Consider the following 22,476-nt stretch of genomic DNA (forward strand, 5'->3'; position numbering starts at 1 on the left):
GACAGCAAAGGTGTCGCTATCTCAGACGCGCTCAAAAAATTCCTTTTCTCTAACGTCCTAAGTGGATGCTGGGGACTCCGTCAGGACCATGGGGAATAGCGGCTCCGCAGGAGACAGGGCACAAAAATAAAGCTTTAGGATCAGGTGGTGTGTACTGGCTCCACCCCCTATGACCCTCCTCCAAGCCTCAGTTAGGTTTTTGTGCCCGTCCGAGCAGGGTGCAATCTAGGTGGCTCTCTTAAAGAGCTGCTTAGAAAAAGTTTTTTAGGTTTTTTATTTTCAGTGAGTCCTGCTGGCAACAGGCTCACTGCATCGAGGGACTTAGGGGAGAGAATTTCAACTCACCTGCGTGCAGGATGGATTGGATTCTTAGGCTACTGGACACCATTAGCTCCAGAGGGAGTCGGAACACAGGTCTCGCCCTGGGGTTCGTCCCGGAGCCGCGCCGCCGACCCCCCTTACAGATGCTGAAGATTGAAGGTCCGGAAACAGGCGGCAGAAGGCTTTTCAGTCTTCATGAAGGTAGCGCACAGCACTGCAGCTGTGCGCCATTGTTGTCACACACTTCACACCAAGCGGTCACGGAGGGTGCAGGGCGCTGCTGGGGGCGCCCTGGGCAGCAATATTTTATTACCTTAAGGCAAAAGAATACATCACATATAGCCATTAAGGCTATATGTATGTATTTAACCCATGCCACTTATCTAAATCCACGGGAGGAAAGCCCGCCGAAATAGGGGGCGGGGCTTATTCTCCTCAGCACACAGCGCCATTTTCCTGCTCAGCTCCGTTGTGAGGAAGGCTCCCAGGACTCTCCCCTGCACTGCACTACAGAAACAGGGTAAAACAGAGAGGGGGGGCATTTTTTGGCGATATACTGGATATATTTAAGCTGCTATAAGGAACAACACTTATAAAGGTTGTTCCCATATATATTATAGCGCTTGGGTGTGTGCTGGCAAACTCTCCCTCTGTCTCCCCAAAGGGCTAGTGGGGTCCTGTCTTCGATAAGAGCATTCCCTGTGTGTCTGCTGTGTGTCGGTACGTGTGTGTCGACATGTATGAGGACGATGTTGGCGTGGAGGCAGAGCAATTGCCGATAATGGTGATGTCACCCCCCAGGGAGTCGACACCGGAATGGATGGCTTTGTTTATGGAATTACGTGATAATGTCAGCACATTACAAAAATCAGTTGACGACATGAGACGGCCGGCAAACCAGTTAGTACCCGCCCAGGCGTCTCAGACACCGTCAGGGGCTGTAAAGCGCCCTTTACCTCAGTCGGTCGACACAGACCCAGACACAGACACTGAATCTAGTGTCGACGGTGATGAAACAAACGTATTTTCAAGTAGGGCCACACGTTATATGATCACGGCAATGAAGGAGGCTTTGCATATCTCTGATGCTGCAAGTACCACAAAAAGGGGTATTATGTGGGGGGTGAAAAAACTACCTGTAGTTTTTCCTGAATCAGAGGAATTAAATGATGTATGTGATGAAGCGTGGTTTAACCCAGATAGAAAAATGCTAATTTCAAAAAAGTTATTAGCATTATACCCTTTCCCGCCAGAGGTTAGGGCGCGCTGGGAAACACCCCCTAGGGTGGATAAGGCGCTCACACGCTTATCAAAACAAGTGGCGTTACCGTCTCCGGATACGGCCGCCCTCAAGGATCCAGCAGATAGGAGACTGGAAACTACCCTAAAAAGTATATACACACATACTGGTGTTATACTGCGACCGGCCATCGCCTCAGCCTGGATGTGCAGTGCTGGAGTCGTCTGGTTGGATTCCCTGACTGAAAATATTGATACCCTGGATAGGGACAGTATTTTATTGACTATAGAGCAATTAAAGGATGCTTTCCTTTATATGCGAGATGCGCAGAGAGATATTTGCACTCTGGCATCGAGAGTAAATGCGATGTCCATATCTGCCAGAAGGAGTTTATGGACGCGACAGTGGTCAGGTGATGCGGATTCCAAACGACATATGGAAGTATTGCCGTATAAAGGGGAGGAATTATTTGGCGTCGGTCTATCGGATCTGGTGGCCACGGCAACTGCCGGAAAATCCACCTTTTTACCTCAGACCCCCTCCCAACAGAAAAAGACACCGTCTTTTCAGCCGCAGTCCTTTCGGTCCTATAAGAACAAGCGGACAAAAGGACAGTCATATCTGCCTAGGGGCAGAGGAAGGGGTAAGAGAGGGCAGCAAGCAGCCCCTGCCCAGGAACAGAAGCCCTCCCAGGGTTCTGCAAAGCCCTCAGCATGACGCTGGGGCCTTACAAGCGGACTCAGGAACGGTGGGGGGTCGACTCAAGAATTTCAGCGCACAGTGGGCTTGCTCACAGGTGGACCCCTGGATTCTGCAGGTAGTATCTCAGGGAAACAGGTTGGAATTCGAGAAGTCTCCCCCTCGCCGGTTCCTAAAGTCTGCTTTGCCAACGTCTCCCTCAGACAGGGAGACGGTATTGGAAGCCATTCACAAGCTGTTTGCTCAGCAGGTGATAGTCAAGGTACCCCTCCTACAACAGGGAAAGGGGTATTACTCCACGCTATTTGTGGTACCGAAGCCGGACGGCTCGGTAAGACCTATTCTAAATCTGAAATCTTGGAACCTGTACATACAAAAATTCAAGTTCAAGATGGAGTCACTCAGAGCAGTGATAGCGAATCTGGAAGAAGGGGACTTTATGGTGTCCCTGGACATAAAGGATGCTTACCTGCATGTCCCAATTTGCCCTTCACATCAAGGGTACCTCAGGTTCGTGGTGCAAAACTGTCATTATCAGTTTCAGACGCTGCCGTTTGGATTGTCCACGGCACCTCGGGTCTTTACCAAGGTAATGGCCGAAATGATGATTCTTCTGCGAAGAAGAGGCGTATTAATTATCCCTTACTTGGACGATCTCCTGATAAGGGCAAGGTCCAGAGAACAGCTGGAGGACGGAGTAGCACTAACCCAAGTAGTGCTGCAACAACACGGGTGGATTCTGAATTTTCCAAAATCTCAGTTGACCCCGACAACACGTCTGCTGTTCCTGGGAATGATTCTGGACACAGTTCAGAAAAAGGTGTTTCTTCCGGAGGAGAAAGCCAGGGAGTTATCCGAACTTGTCAGGAACCTCCTAAAACCAGGGACAGTGTCTGTACATCAATGCACAAGAGTCCTGGGAAAGATGGTGGCTTCTTACGAAGCGATTCCATTCGGCAGATTCCACGCACAAACTTTTCAGTGGGATCTGCTGGACAAATGGTCCGGATCGCATCTGCAGATGCATCAGCGGATAACCTTATCGCCACGGACAAGGGTGTCTCTTCTGTGGTGGTTGCAGAGTGCTCATCTGTTAGAGGGCCGCAGATTCGGCATACAGGACTGGGTCCTGGTGACCACGGATGCCAGTCTGAGAGGCTGGGGAGCGGTCACACAAGGAAGAAACTTCCAGGGAGTATGGTCAAGCCTGGAGATGTCTCTTCACATAAATATACTGGAGCTAAGAGCGATTTACAATGCTCTAAGTCTGGCAAAACCCCTGCTTCAGGGTCAGCCGGTGTTGATCCAGTCGGACAACATCACGGCAGTCGCCCACGTAAACAGACAGGGCGGCACAAGAAGCAGGACAGCAATGGCAGAAGCTGCAAGGATTCTTCGCTGGGCGGAAGATCATGTGATAGCACTGTCAGCAGTATTCATTCCGGGAGTGGACAACTGGGAAGCAGACTTCCTCAGCAGACACGATCTACACCCGGGAGAGTGGGGACTTCATCCAGAAGTCTTCCACATGATTGTGAACCATTGGGAAAAACCAATGGTGGATATGATGGCGTCCCGCCTCAACAAAAAACTGGACAGGTATTGCGCCAGGTCAAGAGATCCTCAGGCAATAGCTGTGGACGCTCTGGTAACACCGTGGGTGTTCCAGTCAGTGTATGTGTTCCCTCCTCTGCCTCTCATACCAAAAGTACTGAGAATTATACGGCAGAAGGGAGTAAGAACGATACTAGTGGCTCCGGATTGGCCAAGAAGAACTTGGTACCCGGAACTTCAAGAGATGCTCACGGAGGATCCGTGGCCTCTACCTCTAAGACGGGATCTGCTTCAGCAGGGACCGTGTCTATTCCAAGACTTACCGCGGCTGCGTTTGACGGCATGGCGGTTGAACGCCGAATTCTAAAGGAAAAAGGCATTCCGGAAGAGGTTATTCCTACACTGGTAAAAGCCAGGAAGGAGGTGACTGCACAACATTATCACCGCATTTGGAGAAAATATGTTGCGTGGTGTGAGGCCAGGAAGGCCCCCACGGAGGAATTTCAACTGGGTCGATTCCTACATTTCCTGCAAACAGGATTGTCTATGGGCCTCAAATTGGGGTCCATTAAGGTTCAAATTTCGGCCCTGTCGATTTTCTTCCAGAAAGAATTGGCTTCAGTTCCTGAAGTCCAGACTTTTGTAAAAGGAGTACTACATATACAGCCCCCGGTTGTGCCCCCAGTGGCACCGTGGGATCTTAATGTAGTCTTGGATTTTCTCAAATCCCATTGGTTTGAGCCGCTCAAATCGGTGGAGCTGAAGTATCTCACATGGAAAGTAACCATGCTACTGGCCCTGGCTTCAGCCAGGAGAGTATCAGAATTGGCGGCTTTATCATATAAGAGCCCATATCTGATTTTCCATACGGACAGGGCAGAACTGCGGACGCGTCCTCATTTTCTGCCTAAGGTGGTGTCAGCGTTTCACCTGAACCAGCCTATTGTGGTGCCTGCGGCTACTAACGAGTTGGAGGATTCCAAGTTGTTGGACGTGGTCCGGGCATTGAAAATATATATTTCAAGAACGGCGGGAGTCAGAAAGTCTGACTCACTGCTTATATTGTATGCACCCAACAAGATGGGTGCTCCTGCTTCTAAGCAGACGATTGCTCGTTGGATTTGTAGCACAATTCAACTTGCACATTCTGTGGCAGGCTTGCCACAACCTAAATCTGTCAAGGCCCATTCCACAAGGAAAGTGGGCTCATCCTGGGCGGCTGCCCGGGGAGTCTCGGCATTACAACTCTGCCGAGCTGCTACTTGGTCAGGGGCAAATACGTTTGCAAAATTCTACAAATTTGATACCCTGGCTGAGGAGGACCTTGAGTTCTCTCATTCGGTGCTGCAGAGTCATCCGCACTCTCCCGCCTGTTTGGGAGCTTTGGTATAATCCCCATGGTCCTGACGGAGTCCCCAGCATCCACTTAGGACGTTAGAGAAAATAAGAATTTACTTACCGATAATTCTATTTCTCGTAGTCCGTAGTGGATGCTGGGCGCCCATCCCAAGTGCGGATTGTCTGCAATACTTGTACATAGTTATTGTTACAAAAAAATCGGGTTGTTATTTGTTGTGAGCCGTCTGTTCAGAGGCTCCTACGTTTGTCATACTGTTAACTGGGTTCAGATCACAAGTTATACGGTGTGATTGGTGTGGCTGGTATGAGTCTTACCCGGGGTTCAATATCCTTCCTTATTGTGTACGCTCGTCCGGGCACAGTATCCTAACTGAGGCTTGGAGGAGGGTCATAGGGGGAGGAGCCAGTACACACCACCTGATCCTAAAGCTTTATTTTTGTGCCCTGTCTCCTGCGGAGCCGCTATTCCCCATGGTCCTGACGGAGTCCCCAGCATCCACTACGGACTACGAGAAATAGAATTATCGGTAAGTAAATTCTTATTATTTCAGAATATTCCGTATTTCAAAATTTGGGATATGGGAGACTCAACCTGTAGTTTAGAAAATGATCAGTTGCCTGGGCAACACCACCTTTTGCGCCGCATATCATATATCCCCCTATTCATTCTATTTATTTTCTTACATTTTATAATCATGCAAAAAGCTATAACTTTATGTAACCATGGAGACATATTTTTTAATAGTATACTATGCATCAATTTTGCAAATAATTTAGTTACCAAACACAGAGTCTGGTGGAGTGTGTATCTCACTGTGCCAGTCTGGAAAAATGATTGTTCCCTTGTGTTTAATTTCCATAACTATAGTTTTAAATGACAGATGATTACATTGTTTACATTTAGCTTGCAGCCCTAAGATACCTGTTCTGAATGGCCCTGCTTTCACCCCCCGCAATGTGTGCCAAGAACCTACAGGAAACATCAATTACTTTGTATTTATTCACCTCATTTCATGCAGTTATGAGAAAATCAAGCGGAAGACAAAAAAATCACTTACAAAAAGAGAGCAGTATAAATAATGGAGCATCCTTCATTACACATCTTCCCTCTATAATATGGGAGGCCTAATGTATGAGACTACCCGAATAAGGCTGTATTCTACCATATTCAATATCATATTCTTTTACTTACACATAAGGCTTTCATCCAAGCTACACCAACGTACATCTCTTTGTTCATCTCAAAATATCTCCCAACCCGACCTCTTTGCTCTGTACAAGCTCTGCGTCTCTCATCCACACTCATTACCTGCTCCCATTCATGGTTTCACAACATTTTTTCGGGCACCACCCACTCTGTGGAATATCCTCCCGCACACAAGACTTATCTCTAGTCTCTAAGCCTTCAAGTCAGTGGCGTCATGAGGTGGGTGCGGGGGGTGCGGCCCGCACCCGGGTGTCACCCTTCAATAGGGTGACACCAAAACGAGCCGCGCACTCACACGCACCCCCATCCCCTGACATGAGAAACACTGGTCCACGGCTGAGACCATACCCCCTCCTTCCAGGCCCCGCCTCCTAAAGTCCGACACTCTCACCTGTTTAGTGAGATCAGCAGGCAGCGCAGTACAGAGCCGTGCAGGCAGTGCAGTGGCCGACCCTCCCCTTTCCTCCAGAGTCCGGACACTCTCTCCTCACTCGGGTCCTGAGCCTGACACACACAAGCTCCGCCTCCCACACTATACTACAGGAGGAAGGAGCTGCTGGTGATGTGCTGCATGATGCCAGCCAGGTAACTTCTATAAATGCTCCATGATTAGCAGAATCGATTTATGAGGTGTGTGTGTATGAGGCTGAATGTGTTAATGGGCATTGGGATGTAGAAATTGTTGGGTTACTGAGTGTTAGGTGGGGGGGGGAGCTAATTGGGGCTGTGTTAATGTAGTATGGGTGCCGCTTGTGACTGTAGTATGAGTGCTGTGTGAGCATAGTATGGGTGCCACTGTGTGAATGTAGTATGGGTGCTATGTGAGAGTAGTATGGGTGCCAATGTGTGAGTGTAGTATGGGTGCTGTGTGAGCGTAGTATGGGTGCAGCTGTGTGAGTGTAGTATGGGTGCTGTGTAGTATGGGTGCCGATGTGTGAGTGTAGTATGGGTGCTGTGTAGTATGGGTGCTGCTGTGTGAGTGTAGTATGGGTGCTGTGTGAATGAAGTGTGGGTGCTGTGTAAGAGTAGTATGGGTGCTGTGTAGTATGGGTGCTGTGTGAGCGTAGTATGGGTGCCGGTGTGAGTGTAGTATGGGTGCTGTGTGAGCGTAGTATGGGTGCCGATGTGTGAGTGTAGTATGGGTGCTGTGTGAGCGTAGTATGGGTGCCGCTGTGTGAGTAGTATGGGTGCCGCTGTGTGAGCGTAGTATGGGTGCTGGTGTGTGAGCGTAGTATGGGTGCTGCTGTGTGAGTGTAGTATGGGTGCTGCTGTGTGAGCGTAGTATGGGTGCTGTGTGAGCGTAGTATGGGTGCCGCTGTGTGAGAGTAGTATGGGTGCTGCTGTGTGAGCATAGTATGGGTGCTGCTGTGTGAGCGTAGTATGGGTGCTGCTGTGTGAGCGTAGTATGGGTGCTGGTGTGTGAGCGTAGTATGGGTGCTGCTGTGTGAGTGTAGTATGGGTGCCGCTGTGTGAGTAGTATGGGTGCCGCTGTGTGAGCGTAGTATGGGTGCTGGTGTGTGAGCGTAGTATGGGTGCTGCTGTGTGAGTGTAGTATGGGTGCTGCTGTGTGAGCGTAGTATGGGTGCTGTGTGAGCGTAGTATGGGTGCCGCTGTGTGAGAGTAGTATGGGTGCTGCTGTGTGAGCGTAGTATGGGTGCTGCTGTGTGAGCGTAGTATGGGTGCTGCTGTGTGAGCGTAGTATGGGTGATGCTGTGTGAGAGTAGTATGGGTGCTGCTGTGTGAGCGTAGTATGGGTGCTGCTGTGTGAGTGAAGTATGAGTGCTGCTGTGAGCGTAGAGTGGGTGCTGCTGTGTGAGCGTAGTATGGGTGCTGTGTGAGCGTAGAGTGGGTGCTGCTGTGTGAGCGTAGTATGGGTGCTGCTGTGTGAGCGTAGTATGGGTGCTGTGTGAGCGTAGTATGGGTGCTGCTGTGTGAGCGTAGTATGGGTGCTGTGTGAGCGTAGTATGGGTGCTGTGTGAGTGTAGTATGGGTGCTGCTGTGTGAGCGTAGTATGGGTGCTGTGTGAGTGTAGTATGGGTGCTGCTGTGTGAGCGTAGTATGGGTGCTGTGTGAGCATAGAGTGGGTGCTGCTGTGTGAGCGTAGTATGTGTGTGAGCGTAGTATGGGTGCTGTTTGAGCGTAGTATGGGTGCTGCTGTGTGAGCGTAGTATGGGTGCTGTGTGAGCGTAGTATGGATGCTGCTGTGTGAGCGTAGTATGTGTGTGAGCGTAGTATGGGTGCTGTGTGAGCGTAGTATGGGTGCTGTGTGAGCATAGAGTGGGTGCTGCTGTGTGAGCGTAGTATGTGTGTGAGCGTAGTATGGGTGCTGTTTGAGCGTAGTATGGGTGCTGCTGTGTGAGCGTAGTATGGGTGCTGTGTGAGCGTAGTATGGATGCTGCTGTGTGAGCGTAGTATGTGTGTGAGCGTAGTATGGGTGCTGTGTGAGCGTAGTATGGGTGCTGTGTGAACGTAGTATGGGTGCTGCTGTGTGAGCGTAGTATGGGTGCTGTGTGAGCATAGAGTGGGTGCTGCTGTGTGAGCGTAGTATGTGTGTGAGCGTAGTATGGGTGCTGTTTGAGCGTAGTATGGGTGCTGCTGTGTGAGCGTAGTATGGGTGCTGTGTGAGCGTAGTATGGGTGCTGTGTGAGCGTAGTATGTGTGTGAGCGTAGTATGGGTGCTGTGTGAGCGTAGTATGGGTGCTGTGTGAACGTAGTATGGGTGCTGCTGTGTGAGCGTAGTATGGGTGCTGTGTGAGCGTAGTATGTGTGTGAGCGTAGTATGGGTGCTGCTGTGTGAGCGTAGTATGTGTGTGAGCGTAGTATGGGTGCTGTGTGAGCGTAGTATGGGTGCTGCTGTGTGAGCGTAGTATGGGTGCTGCTGTGTGAGCGTAGTATGGGTGCTGCTGTGTGAGCGTAGTATGTGTGTGAGCGTAGTATGGGTGCTGTGTGAACCTAGTATGGGTGCTGTGTGAGTGTAGTGTGGGTGCTGCTGTGAGGGAAGCTTTATGGGAGCTGAAAGGGTGGGTGGATGAATGTGCTAATGGGTGTTGGGAGGAGGGATTGATAATGAATTGGGGAGAGATGGGGTAATGGATGTACGTGGATGGAGTGCTTCAGTAATGGGTTCTTGGACAGGGATATGTTTGCGGTTGCTGTGTAGGGGAGATTAATCAGTGCCACCACCAAGTACATCTAATGCCACCTCTAAGACACCACATGATACCACATATCCCCACATGTCACCACCAAGATGCCACATTTCACCACAACACCACAATTCACCACATGACACCACATTTCAATACATGATACCCCCTATCCCCACATGTCACCACATGACACCACATTTCAATACATGATACCCCATATCCCCACATGTCACCACATGACACCACATTTCAATACATGATACCCCATATCCCCACATGTCACCACATGACACCACATTTCACCAGCTGAGCTGCGGTTTAGTACGCTGCTCATGTATTCCTATGGGTGCTTGTACTTAGACGCACACGTGCACCCTAGTCGTGATTGACGCAAATATGCCAAGCTGCAGGATGGAAGTGTGTAGGGGCAGGGCAATTAAAGGAAGGCTCTTGATACAACCCATGATGCAGATCACACCACCACACCACACCACTGGTCATGCCCCCCACATCACTAGTCACATCCCCTGTGGCAGCACACAATAGGCTTTTCATGAATTTCAGCTCCAGGCCCATGTGAACCTTAATCTGGCACTGGCTATGACATCAGTCTTCGTGATGTTACCATGCCCGCCAGCGCCGCTAGCAATACTGGGAGGGAGAAGTGGGAGGAGACTGCATTCTGTAGTGCTGCCGCTGCATTACAATAGGGAGGACCTGTAATGCAGTGTGCAGTTCATTGAACTTGGAGTCTCCTGCTGGCTGCTGCTGTCACTCCCTGGCTGGCTGTCAGTCGTTTCAGCTGCCAGTTTGGAGCAGCAGAGCGTACCGTAGCACGCTCCCACTACACAGACAGAAATAGAACGCCTCAATTGTGGACGCAGACAGCGGGAGAGTGATGCTCCCACTGCCCAGAGCAGTAAGGGGGAATAATAAGGGGTAGTGGGAAGCAGTGCTCCAGCTACCCGTAATTTTTGCTTTAATATTTGGGTCGCTAGCGGGTGCGTGTGTATGCACTCATCCATGACTGTTGACATATCAATGGATTTTGGGCCTAATTCAGCATCAGTAGTAGTTTTGCTAAAAGTAGCAAAACTACAACTGCTTTCTCTAGCATGTGGGGGGGCTCCCCAGCACAGGTTAAGGGCACCCCACATGCCAAGTCCGCCCCCCCCCCCCGCTGATATGCGAGCGCATTGCTATACATAGATGCGCTCGCATTTTAAGGGTAGCCGTCTCCCTCCGCAGCCTAGCTGTAAAGGCAGTCGCCTGGCCGCCATCTTTTGGGTCGCAGCGGCTGCGTGTGCTGTCATGCAGCCACTGCAGCCTGCCCCACATATGGTCCAGAAACGTCTGCGTTGTCCGGACCACGCCCCTGAAACGGTGCATCGACGCCCCGTCACCACCCCCCGCCAAGATTCCGTGTGGTATAATATGGGAGGAAGTACGTGGGGGGTGACACCATGAGTTACCACACCGGGTGACACCAACCCTAGTGACGCCTCTGCTTCAAGTGTTACTGAAAACTCACCTCTCCAGGCAAGTTTATCAAATTCCAGAATCCCTCACATAACCTTTATAAGCTCTCCTACCCAATTACATCACCTCTGTACGGGAAGCGGTTAAAATACCTCTAGTCGGGATCCTGGTGGTCACAATGCTGACGCAGGAATCACGACTAGCGGAGAAATGCCGTAGCCAGAATACCGGCGCCACAGGCTATTCTCCCTCTGTGGGTGTCCACGACACCCATAGAGGGAGAATATAAATGGTGGCGAGCGCAGCATTCCACCGTGCCCACAGCATGGCGAGCGCAGCGAGCTCCCATGGTGCTTTCTAGCGCTTACCCTGCTGCCGGCATACTGGTGGCCGGGATACCGCTGTCGGTATACTGCCGGCCGTCTGCCGGTATTTCTTACTGAACCACTCTGTGCAGTCTACAAATACAACTTAACCAGTGATCTGAGGTCAGGCTAGGCAGAGCCTTACCTGTCATACTCCAGAGACTTCAGTATAAAAATGAGTGATTATATATTTCAGCCAGGGGCATTTCTAGAGAGGAGGAGGCCCGTGTGCAGGATCCATCTGGGTCCCCTTCTCTCTAGCCGGCAGCGCAGAGACTCTAGCGCTGTCCCAGAGTCTAGGGCATATGCGCAGATCTCCAGGAAAATGGCGCGGTGGCCATTTTCTCAGTGATTTTACTATTGCACATGCGCATAACACCGGGAAAATGGCGCCACAACATTTTCCAAGTCATTTCTGCTGCACTGCTGCTGTGCCGCAGGACTACAGAGGGTGAGTTTTAATAAAAATGGAAGCAGGGTGTGCAGTGTGGGCCCCCCTGAACCCCGGGGGGCCGGTGTGCACCGCACACACTGCACCCATTATAGATACGTCTGTGCTTACAGCCCACCAAGAACCTCTGCAATCTGCTGAACATTGGGAAATATGTACTGTAGCACTTATCCTTGTGTATCAATGTCTATTTCTCTCATAGAGTGTAAGCTTGCAGAACAGGATCCTATTACCTCTCTGTCTGTCTGTTATTACCCAGTCTTGCTTTATTACTGTTTGCTCCTACTTGTAAAACACAACAGAATATGCTGGCGCTACATAAGTATCTGTTAATAAATAAATAACTAAGATTGCTGTAAGATCCATCATGTTATCAGTCATGAAGACTGTTCTGAATGAGAGTGCCCATCACTGTTATTCCAGTGCATTAGACTGCTTGCCAGAGGATTAAATACTGATTGCTGGTGACCGCCTTTTATCATATCCAGAATGAAACTTATTTGAGACTACAGTGATTGAAAATGGACAGTCCCTAGCGGCTGAGACGGCCGATGATGAGTGCCATTATGTCAACAGCGAGACAGGCATTAATTAATAAAGACATTGATTGAAAAGTAGTGGCACTAATCACACAGGTCTTACTTGTGTTTTAGAGGAGTTTATAGGAGGAATAAAGGTGTACAAGTCGCAAATGCCAAGAAATATCACTCAAATATGCAGAGAAAAAAAGAATATGGCAAAGATGCTGAAATAATTGGAATCGCTTTGAAATGCGATCTAATTTAGATGGTTTGAGGGTATTTTTGTGGTGTTATTGGGATTGTTGAGCCTCTAATACAGCTGCGAGTCACGTGAATGGGTACCCTGTGGCGGATACTGCAGATGCTACCATGGCAGTATCTTCACGTGAATAGGATAACCTTGTGTTCAATTCAAATTAGAATTTTGATAATGATAGTGCATAATACATTCAGCCCTTTATGACTTGTGGCAGGTAACAGCCTAGCAATCAATGAGGGTCTACACCCGAGCTGTCCAGTTCCACCCTATTTAGAAGTTTACCTGCATACTGATTTAACCAGAGGCAGCTGACATACAATAGGAGCAGAGGAGGAGGAAGTGCCTTGATCACAGAGTTTTCCCCAATATTTTGGTTGCATTACCAAATGCCCTAAGACATCAGTTCCATGACCTGCTGAGATGGCAGACTTATAAAGAGTCTCCTTTTCGTAGGGATGGGCATTACCCATTGATGGTTAACAACCATTAATTGTTTCCCACCCATATTTGATGGTTTTACCATTGATGGACTAGGTCCAATATTTCACTGAAATCGAGAGCAGAGACAGTGAAAGTATGTTGTTTCTTTTTTGCACAGAGGGCATAGCGATTATCAGTGCCGTAACTAGCTATGTGCGAGAGGGGCATTGCACACAGCGCAATGCGCTGTGAGGCGTAAAAAATCTCCGCATGCACCCACCGCATAGCTTGTTACGGCACTGCTTGAGTGGGTGCTCCCTTATCCATCCTCCTCTCCCCCCGCCCTCTGCAGCCCAGCTGCACCACCGCTGCTCCAGCGTTACTAATGTGCAGGGCCAGCTCACCTGTTATGCCGAGTACGGAGGCGAGTAAGGCGCCACAGTGAAGAGGGCAGCGGGGAGACAGACAGTGCCGGCGTGGACTGGCAGTAAATCAGGCAGCAGGGGGAAGAGGGGAGAGAGAGCAGTCCATAAGAGAGGTTTGGAGGAGGAAGGAAGCAGGCAGCGGCGGGGAGAACCTTTTGATGTCAAGCAGTAGCTGGTGCAGGCAGTGAGGGACACAGCCGCCCAGGAGACGGAGGGGATCTTACACCCGCCCGCAGCCCTCCTCACCTGTCCAGTGCAGCTTCCAGCATCAGAGTCGGGCTCCAGAATCCACTGTCTGCACACAGGCGTCTGAAGCAGATAGAGGTCAGCTTGGGAAAGATGAGCTGCCCGGGGTCAGCATCCTGCTGCTTTCCCTACTGCACCTGGCACTGAGTAAGTGGCTCCCATGTTGGGGCGCTATCATTAACCTGTTACTGTCTTCAGATCAAGGGGCTCAGCTCAGCTCTCCTGATTGGCTGAGTAACTAGTACATCATGGTATACTTCCCCACTATCTGTGTGTGACCCTCCCCCCATATATCTGTTTGTGACATATTACTATATTGCCGTAATGTGTAAAAAAGGGGACGCTGTCTGCCATAATGTGTAAAAAGGGCACGCTGTCCGCCGTAATGTGTAAAAAGGAGGCACTGTCTGCTGTAATGTGTAAAAAGGGGACGCTGTCTGCCGTAATGTGTTAGAAGAAGATGCTGTCTGCCGTAATGTGTAAAAAGGGGACGCTGTCTGCCGTAATGTGTAAAAAGGGGCTCTACCTGGTGTCGTGGCGCTACTGTGCGGTGTAATTTGAATAATGGAGACTACTGTGCACCAATATGAATTGGTATTATTTTGTGGCCACGCCCCTTTCCCGTTAAGCCACATCCCTATATTTTTTGCACGCGTCTACGGCGCGCACTGCCGCCGGTTTATGTTAGGGGGGGCGCCGATGCCGTTTCTTGCACACAGCGCTAAAATGTCTAGTTACGGCACTGGCGATTATGCCTGTCTCCACTGCACCACTTGGCTGCGCGCCCTTATCCCTGATTAGCTTATTGATAATGCCCGTCTCCCTGTCCCATAGCTTGGTTGCTCACTGATGCTGCAAACTATTAATGTTTTTATGACATCAATGTAAACTACCTTCAATGGGGAATCCTTCGAGGCCATCAATAACTTTCAGCCAAACTTAGGGACCCATTTATCAACAGGTTTTATCATACACAACAAGTTTAAACACATGACAGTTAGGAGCTGATTGGCTTGGGTACAATTTATCATATGCAGTGAGTTTGTCTAAGTCGCATCGCGCCTGTGTCCAGAGTCACTGCACAAAGAATCACAGTTGCGACAAGAGAAATGTTTCCTGGGTGGGGCTGGAAGGTGGTAATGCAGATGCACAGAGTTAGTCCATCTCAAAGTGGGTGTCTCAGCACTTGTACAGTCAGATACACGGGTGTACACCAGGGCAGTGCTCATATAGCAGTATTTGTGGAAAGTTGCATACGTACGACCAGTAAAAGACGCAGACACTGACACAGCTGGCGTGCTACTCAGAATCACACCAATGGTGTCACCACATGTCCCTGGGAATCTAGACGCACACCACATGCACTGAGTTTCTTCTATTATACATATCTCTGTCTTTATTATATTTTATTTTATTCAGCCTCTCTGTATATTGTTCTTCTCATTTCTCATGTTTACCCATCTTTTATCTTTTTTTCAGTATTTCTTTTACCCTTTTATATACATCTGTATTTTAATTTTTCTTACTGCCTTTCTCTCTACTTTTGTCTATTTTCTTCTATTTTCTCCCTGCTTCTATTTTCTTTCATCCTTATTATACCTGCTCTTTTTTCATTTATCCTTCTTTTCTAATGTTTTTTTATCTTTTTCCCATGGGAACATGATGCAATAGGGACACAATTCACCTTGGGTGCTTAGACCCTTGAGTTTCCTGCAGTTCTCTTGCCTGTCCCATGATCACTGTAACTCCATGACTTAGCTGGGTGACATTTCATTGCTTCCCATTACATCGCCGATGCTCATTATACCGAGCATTGTGCATTAATATATGCATATGTTTCTTACACAGCCATGCGTTTCCTCCCCCATATATAACCAGCGCACAGGCTGATGCTTTTTCAGAACCCCAACAGAGAGGGCCAGCTCCATTATGTCATATGGATATGGAATTGATTAAGCACTATAATGATGTACAGCATACATATACCAAAGGGCATGAATTCAAAACATTACTCTATAATATTAGTCTGTAAGCGGACAAACCAAACCCTGCAAAGGGAGAATAAAGCTGGACAATGGGTGAGGTTTATAAGAGAAAACGAAGAAAACCGCGCTTTATTACTGCAAAAGTATAAATAAGGGAATTTGGTTGACGGATTCACGTGAGTTGATCAAATTAATCAGTAGAGAACAGTAATTACAAGATCCGTGGGTAGCTCCAAAAAGTCAATTTCTACAAGCAGTTTTTTACCCCACAATGGGGGTAATTCCAAGTTGATCGCAGCAGGATTTTTGATAGCAATTGGGCAAAACCATGTGCACTGCAGGGGGGGGCAGATATAACATTTGCAGAGAGAGTTAGATTTGGGTGGCACTGCAGGGGGGGCAGATATTACATTTGCAGAGAGAGTTAGATTTGGGTGGGTTATTTTATTTCTGTGCAGGGTAATACTGGCTGCTTTATTATTACACTGCAATTTAGATTGCAGATTGAACACACCCCATCCAAATCTAACTCTCTCTGCAAATGTTGTATCTGCCCCCCCTGCAGTGCACATGGTTTTGCCCAATTGCTATCAAAAATCCTGCTGCGATCAACTTGGAATTGCCCCCAATATACAGTTAATTCGGTAATTGTGGGAACACATATGCAGTATCCGAGGATTTGCATGGATATTTTCATTGCAACTGAACTTTCAAATTGGGATTGTCTACTATTCTATTTAATCCCATCTGAAACACTGCAGAGTTTTCTCCAAAGACAGAAAGTAAAAAAAAACATTACAAAGATCAAAACAGTATTTTCTCCCTGCCACATACATAAGACTTTAAGCTGCGATAGACCCCCTGGAGTTTAATTGCACAAAAACCATTTTTATAATGTCACCCATCTGACCCGGGTGACATGTGGAAGTGTTGGTACAGCAATCTGTGCCGAGGACTATTATATAGATGTGATTCTGCTCCAACAGTAAAGCAAAATAATGAAAGGAGTGAAGGGAAGTTACAGGGACTAGCAGAAAGCGGTGTAACAGGGAACAATGTGTTCTAAATGGAGCAGAAGGAGGAGTTCAAATAAATAATCAAAAAGAATTAGACAGGTGGAAGGAAGTGATTTTACTGCAATACAAATAACTTATTTTCAAAGCAAAGAATGAGATGAAAAAGAGTTATTTATATTTTGCTGAGAACTGCTCCCAGCTCGCAGGATAAATGATTCATGGAACATTCATCTGTATTTCTTTCATCCGTCCTTCAGGCTGCGCTACCTTTGGGTATACAGTATAATCACATTTCACGCCAAGTAAACAGAACCAAAAGCTTAGAGGGCAGATGGGTATGGACTAAATATTTGGAGGGGTGTTTTATATTTGTTTGCCTGCACTTAAAACATACCAAATACAATATTATTATAAGGCTTACAGTGCAGCTAAAGGAATGCTGCACTGTAATGGGTCGGTCTATATTCTGCTTTAATGCACACACATTTGTGTATAGAGTGAAATGGAATATGCATGTACAGTACAGTAAAGCTTGGGAAACAACAATGCTCTGATGAGAACACACTACATAAGATCCTCTTATTCTGCATGCATAGCACAGCTTGATAAATTACTTTTCAATTACTTGGCACAGGGAATATTGACAGGTGGAGTGCAGTTTGGAGACAGAAGCTGTACTGTAATAATACATTCCGCAAGAAATTCTTCTACTAATGCAAATGAGAAACACATGTGAAAACCAATCTTCCTTACCACACTTATTAGCAGGTACCCAAGGTATCGTCAGTCATCGAACACAGTTATATTATGATTAAAGAGAAGACTCCAGCTGGGATTCCATCAGAAATACCCAATCAGGATTACATTCCTCGCTGGCGGAACTCAAATATTCCAAAAGCTTCAGACACATCCAGACTCCAGTTCTCATCAAGCTTATAGAAGTTGTGCAAAATATTCAACTACTTACAGATTGTTCCATAGCCTAAAATGAAAGAATGAATGAGCATCCCAGCTCCCCAGAACGTTGCAGCTTATTTCCGTTTAGTTAAAGGTACCGAATGTGCACTTGCTTCTGTTGGTAATGTACCAACTAGAACACGGCTACAGTACATCTTTAGTAATTTCCCTTTAACACTTTAGGAGTATACTTGTAACATTAAAACGGAATCTTGCAATGCCCTAAAACTGGCTGCTGTTTGGGGAATGTTATACCTCTATCCCCATAGATTGCTTTTCTGGGACTAGCCCAGGAATATAAAATATTCTGTTGGCATAAGAGCCCCTCTGACAATAAATGTATTTCAATTGTAAAATCTTACAGTATCTTTAAATGGAGAACTCAAAGCCAACAGTTCTATGCTGGACAGGTTACAGTGTATTGTTTAGGTTTTATTGTTTAGTTTCTTTAAAATTCTCCAGTATAATTATATACAGTTAAGTTTTCCAAGTCTAGTTCACGGTTATTGAGTACAATGTAAAATAGATAAGATTGAAGGTCTTACCTATGTGATGCACATGAGCACATCTTTAGGAGAACAGCATGTGGGGCTGTCGAGATGCAGAGCAGGCTACGTATATAGTATAGCGCAGGGTAAGAATCACTTGGAGCAACTCTCTCTGCTGGTAGTGAAGCTGCACTGAATCCTCAGATACAGGAGCATAGCCACTCCTTCCATCTACACACAGATGAGTCACAGGAGGAGATGTGAGCAAGGCAGCATTCTGTAACCCTTCAGCAGCAGAATGTACTGGGATGCAGCAAGGAATGAAGGGGTCATTGAGCATCACTTGATTCCAGTCTGGGGAGATGCAGAAAATAGCATGAAAGGCATATCATATGTATTAACGGCATTTTTGTGTGAATTAATACAGGGTCTCATTAGCAAGCCTTAGGTCACTTTACTCTGATTACCAGTGAATTTAAACACATCTCGAACAGAGCCTTACGTTGTTATGGCCTTAAGAGTCCATGTAGCAGGTGATTTCCTCCAGATATTGGGGCTAATTCAGGTTGGATCGCAAATCATGATCCAACCGGAATTATTACGAACGCCCCGCGGGAGCATGCGCAGCACCCATCCTGCGCATGCGCCCGCAAATTCTGTGGGGGGGCTGCAGAAAATGTGATCGCCTCTGTCTGTCAATCAGGCAGAGGCGGGGTGTGGGGGGGGGGGCAACGCTCCATTTCCAGGGAGGAGACGGAGTGTTGCGGCGTGAATTGGAGGCAGATGCGTCCAAACGGGGGCATGTCGGGGGCATGATCGTGGCGGCTGTGTGACGTCACATGCAGCCGCTGTGATTGCGAACATGGCGACGGGCCTCCTGCGGGTGCAGCTATGCTGCGGCGACAGGAGGCTTCCTCAGTTTCTGCTACCAAGCACAAATTGCGATGCATTCGCAATTTCTGCTTGTTGAACGGGGCAAGGTACCAGTCAGCATGCTGGGCAGTCTTGCCCAGCGATGGGCGGCCCCCAGCATGCGATCCAAAGGACTGCAAATGCTAATTAGCAGAATTTGCAATCCTTAATGAATTAGGCCACCTGGTCTTTATAAACTGAGAGTATCACAGAGTCCATGGGGTATATTTACTAACATTCGTAATTCTCCCGATTTGGTGGGAGAATAATCACGAATGACATCGAAAGTGTAAAACTGCAACTTTTTGAATTTGTTACGACGGATTTACTAAGCTGTCGTATTCAGGTTTTTCTTTTGCTCCGATGTCGATGTCATTCGTGTTTTTTTTTTTTTTTTAACGGCAGTGATTAGCAAAACACTGCCGACTTTTTAAAAATGAATCTCGGCCGGATCTGTGTGATCCGTGCTGGGGTTTTTTCTTTTTTTTTTTTTTTAAATTAAACAGTGTAAAATAAAATAAAAAATTGCGTGGGGTCCCCCCTCCTAAGCATAACCAGCCTCGGGCTCTTTGAGCCGATCCTGGTTGCAGAAATATGGGGGAAAAAATGACAGGGGTTCCCCCATATTTAAGCAACCAGCATCGGGCTCTGCGCCTGGTCCTGGTTCCAAAAATACGGGGGACAAAAAGAGTAGGGGTCCCCCGTATTTTTAAAACCAGCACCGGGCTCCACTAGCTGGACAGATAATGCCACAGCCGGGGGTCACTTTTATATAGTGCCCTGCGGCCGTGGCATCAAAAATCCAACTAGTCACCCCTGGCCGGGGTACCCTGGGGGAGTGGGGACCCCTTCAATCAAGGGGTCCCCCCCCCAGCCACCCAAGGGCCAGGGGTGAAGCCCGAGGCTGTCCCCCCCCATCCAATGGGCTGCGGATGGGGAGGCTGATAGCCTTTTGTGATAATGAAAAGATATTGGCCCTCATTCCGAGTTGTTCGCTCGGTATTTTTCATCGCATCGCAGTGAAAATCCGCTTAGTACGCATGCGCAATGTTCGCACTGCGACTGCGCCAAGTAACTTTACTATGAAGAAAGTAATTTTACTCACGGCTTTTTCTTCGCTCCGGCGATCGTAATGTGATTGACAGGAAATGGGTGTTACTGGGCGGAAACACGGCGTTTCAGGGGCGTGTGGCTGAAAACGCTACCGTTTCCGGAAAAAACGCAGGAGTGGCCGGGGAAACGGTGGGAGTGCCTGGGCGAACGCTGGGTGTGTTTGTGACGTCAACCAGGAACGACAAGCACTGAAATGATCGCACAGGCAGAGTAAGTCTGAAGCTACTCTAAAACTGCTAAGTAGTTAGTAATCGCAATATTGCGAATACATCGGTCGCAATTTTAAGAAGCTAAGATTCACTCCCAGTAGGCGGCGGCTTAGCGTGTGTAACTCTGCTAAATTCGCCTTGCGACCGATCAACTCGGAATGAGGGCCATTGTTTTTAGTAGCAGTACTACAAGGCCCAGCAAGCCTCCCCCGCATGCTGGTACTTGGAGAACCACAAGTACCAGCATGCGACGGAAAAACGGGCCCGCTGGTACCTGTAGTACTACTACTAAAAAAATACCCAAAAAAAGACAAGACACACACACCGTGAAAGTAAAGATTTATTACATACATGCACACAAACATACATACATACTTACCTTATGTTCACACGAGGGTCTGTCCTCTTCTCCAGTAGAATCCAAGGGGTACCTGTTGAATAAATTCTACTCACCAGATCCCGGGTCCCAGGGTCCTCGGGGCAACCATTTGTAATCCAGGTACTTGAATAAAATAACAAAACGGATACCCGAGCCACGAACTGAAAGGGGCCCCATGTTTTCACATGGGACTCCTTTCCCCGAATGCCAGAAACCCACTCTGACTTCTGTCTAAGTGGGTTTCTTCAGCCAATCAGGGAGCGCCACGTTGTAGCACTCTCCTGATCGGCTGTGTGCTCCTGTACTGAGTGACAGGCGGCACACGGCAGTGTTACAATGTAGCGCCTATGCGCTCCATTGTAACCAATGGTGGGAACTTTCTGCTCAGCGGTGACGTCACTTTAGGTCAACCGCAGGGCAGAAAGTTCCCACCATTGGTTACAATGGAGCGCATAGGCGCTACATTGTAACACTGCCGTGTGCCGCCTGTCATACAGTACAGGAGCACACAGCCGATCAGGAGGGTGCTACAACGTAGCGCTCCCTGATTGGCTGAAGAAACCCACTTAGACAGAAGTCAGAGTGGGTTTCTGGCATTCGGGGAAAGGAGTCCCATGTGAAAACATGGGGCCCCTTTCAGTGCGTGGCTCGGCTCTCCGTTTTGTTATTTTATTCAAGTACCTGGATTACAAATGGTTGCCCCGCGGACCCTGGGACCCTGGATCTGGTGAGTAGAATTTATTCAACAGGTACCCCTTGGATTCTACTGGAGAAGAGGACCGACCTGCGTGTGAACATAAGGTAAGTATGTATGTATGTTTGTGTGCATGTATGTAATAAATCTTTACTTTCACGGTGTGTGTGTCTTGTCTTTTTTTGGGTATTTTTTTAGTAATAGTGCTACAGGTACCAGCGGGCCCGTTTTTCCGCCGCATGCTGGTACTTGTGGTTCTCCAAGTACCAGCATGCGGGGGAGGCTTGCTGGGCCTTGTAGTACTGCTACTAAAAACAATATCTTTTCATTATCACAAAAGGCTATCAGCCTCCCCATCCGCAGCCCATTGGATGGGGGGGGGACAGCCTCGGGCTTCACCCCTGGCCCTTGGGTGGCTGGGGGGGGGGACCCCTTGATTGAAGGGGTCCCCACTCCCCCAGGGTACCCCGGCCAGGGGTGACTAGTTGGATATTTGATGCCACGGCCGCAGGGCACTATATAAAAGTGACCCCCGGCTGTGGCATTATCTGTCCAGCTAGTGGAGCCCGGTGCTGGTTTTAAAAATACGGGGGACCCCTACTCTTTTTGTCCCCCGTATTTTTGGAACCAGGACCAGGCGCAGAGCCCGATGCTGGTTGCTTAAATATGGGGGAACCCCTGTCAATTTTTTCCCCATATTTCTGCAACCAGGATCGGCTCAAAGAGCCCGAGGCTGGTTATGCTTAGGAGGGGGGACCCCACGCAATTTTTTTTAATAAAATAACCACTTTCCCACCCCTTCCCACTGATATACATGCACGGATCTCATGGATCCCTGCATGCCTATACAATCACGGATTAAAAAAGCAGGTCTGGTTTTTTTTAGCACTTTTTTACGAGTTGTAATTTTTCACGGCAGTGTTTTTTTTTTTTTTGCTTTGCACTTCTTAGTAAATTACCGAGATTCATACTTAAACAGCCGCGTTTTGACCGATGGTGTATTCATTTGTATTTTTTTTGTTGGACTT

The 22,476-nt window shown here is 48.1% G+C and overlaps 1 protein-coding gene across 2 annotated transcripts in view; it reads right to left on the minus strand.

Moving 5' to 3' along the window:
- SPHKAP (SPHK1 interactor, AKAP domain containing) overlaps nucleotides 1–18,372 on the minus strand; it is a 526,349-nt gene extending 507,977 nt beyond the window's left edge. For both annotated transcript variants that reach the window (XM_063915636.1, XM_063915635.1), the window contains exon 1: nucleotides 18,199–18,372. In XM_063915636.1, coding sequence (XP_063771706.1) covers nucleotides 18,199–18,221 — 23 coding nt within the window. In that variant the 5' untranslated portion in view covers nucleotides 18,222–18,372. The remainder of the gene's footprint in view (nucleotides 1–18,198) is intronic.
- Nucleotides 18,373–22,476: the final 4,104 nt, after the last annotated feature.

This window comes from Pseudophryne corroboree, chromosome 4 (assembly GCF_028390025.1).
Source record: "Pseudophryne corroboree isolate aPseCor3 chromosome 4, aPseCor3.hap2, whole genome shotgun sequence".
Lineage (NCBI taxonomy): Eukaryota > Metazoa > Chordata > Amphibia > Anura > Myobatrachidae > Pseudophryne > Pseudophryne corroboree.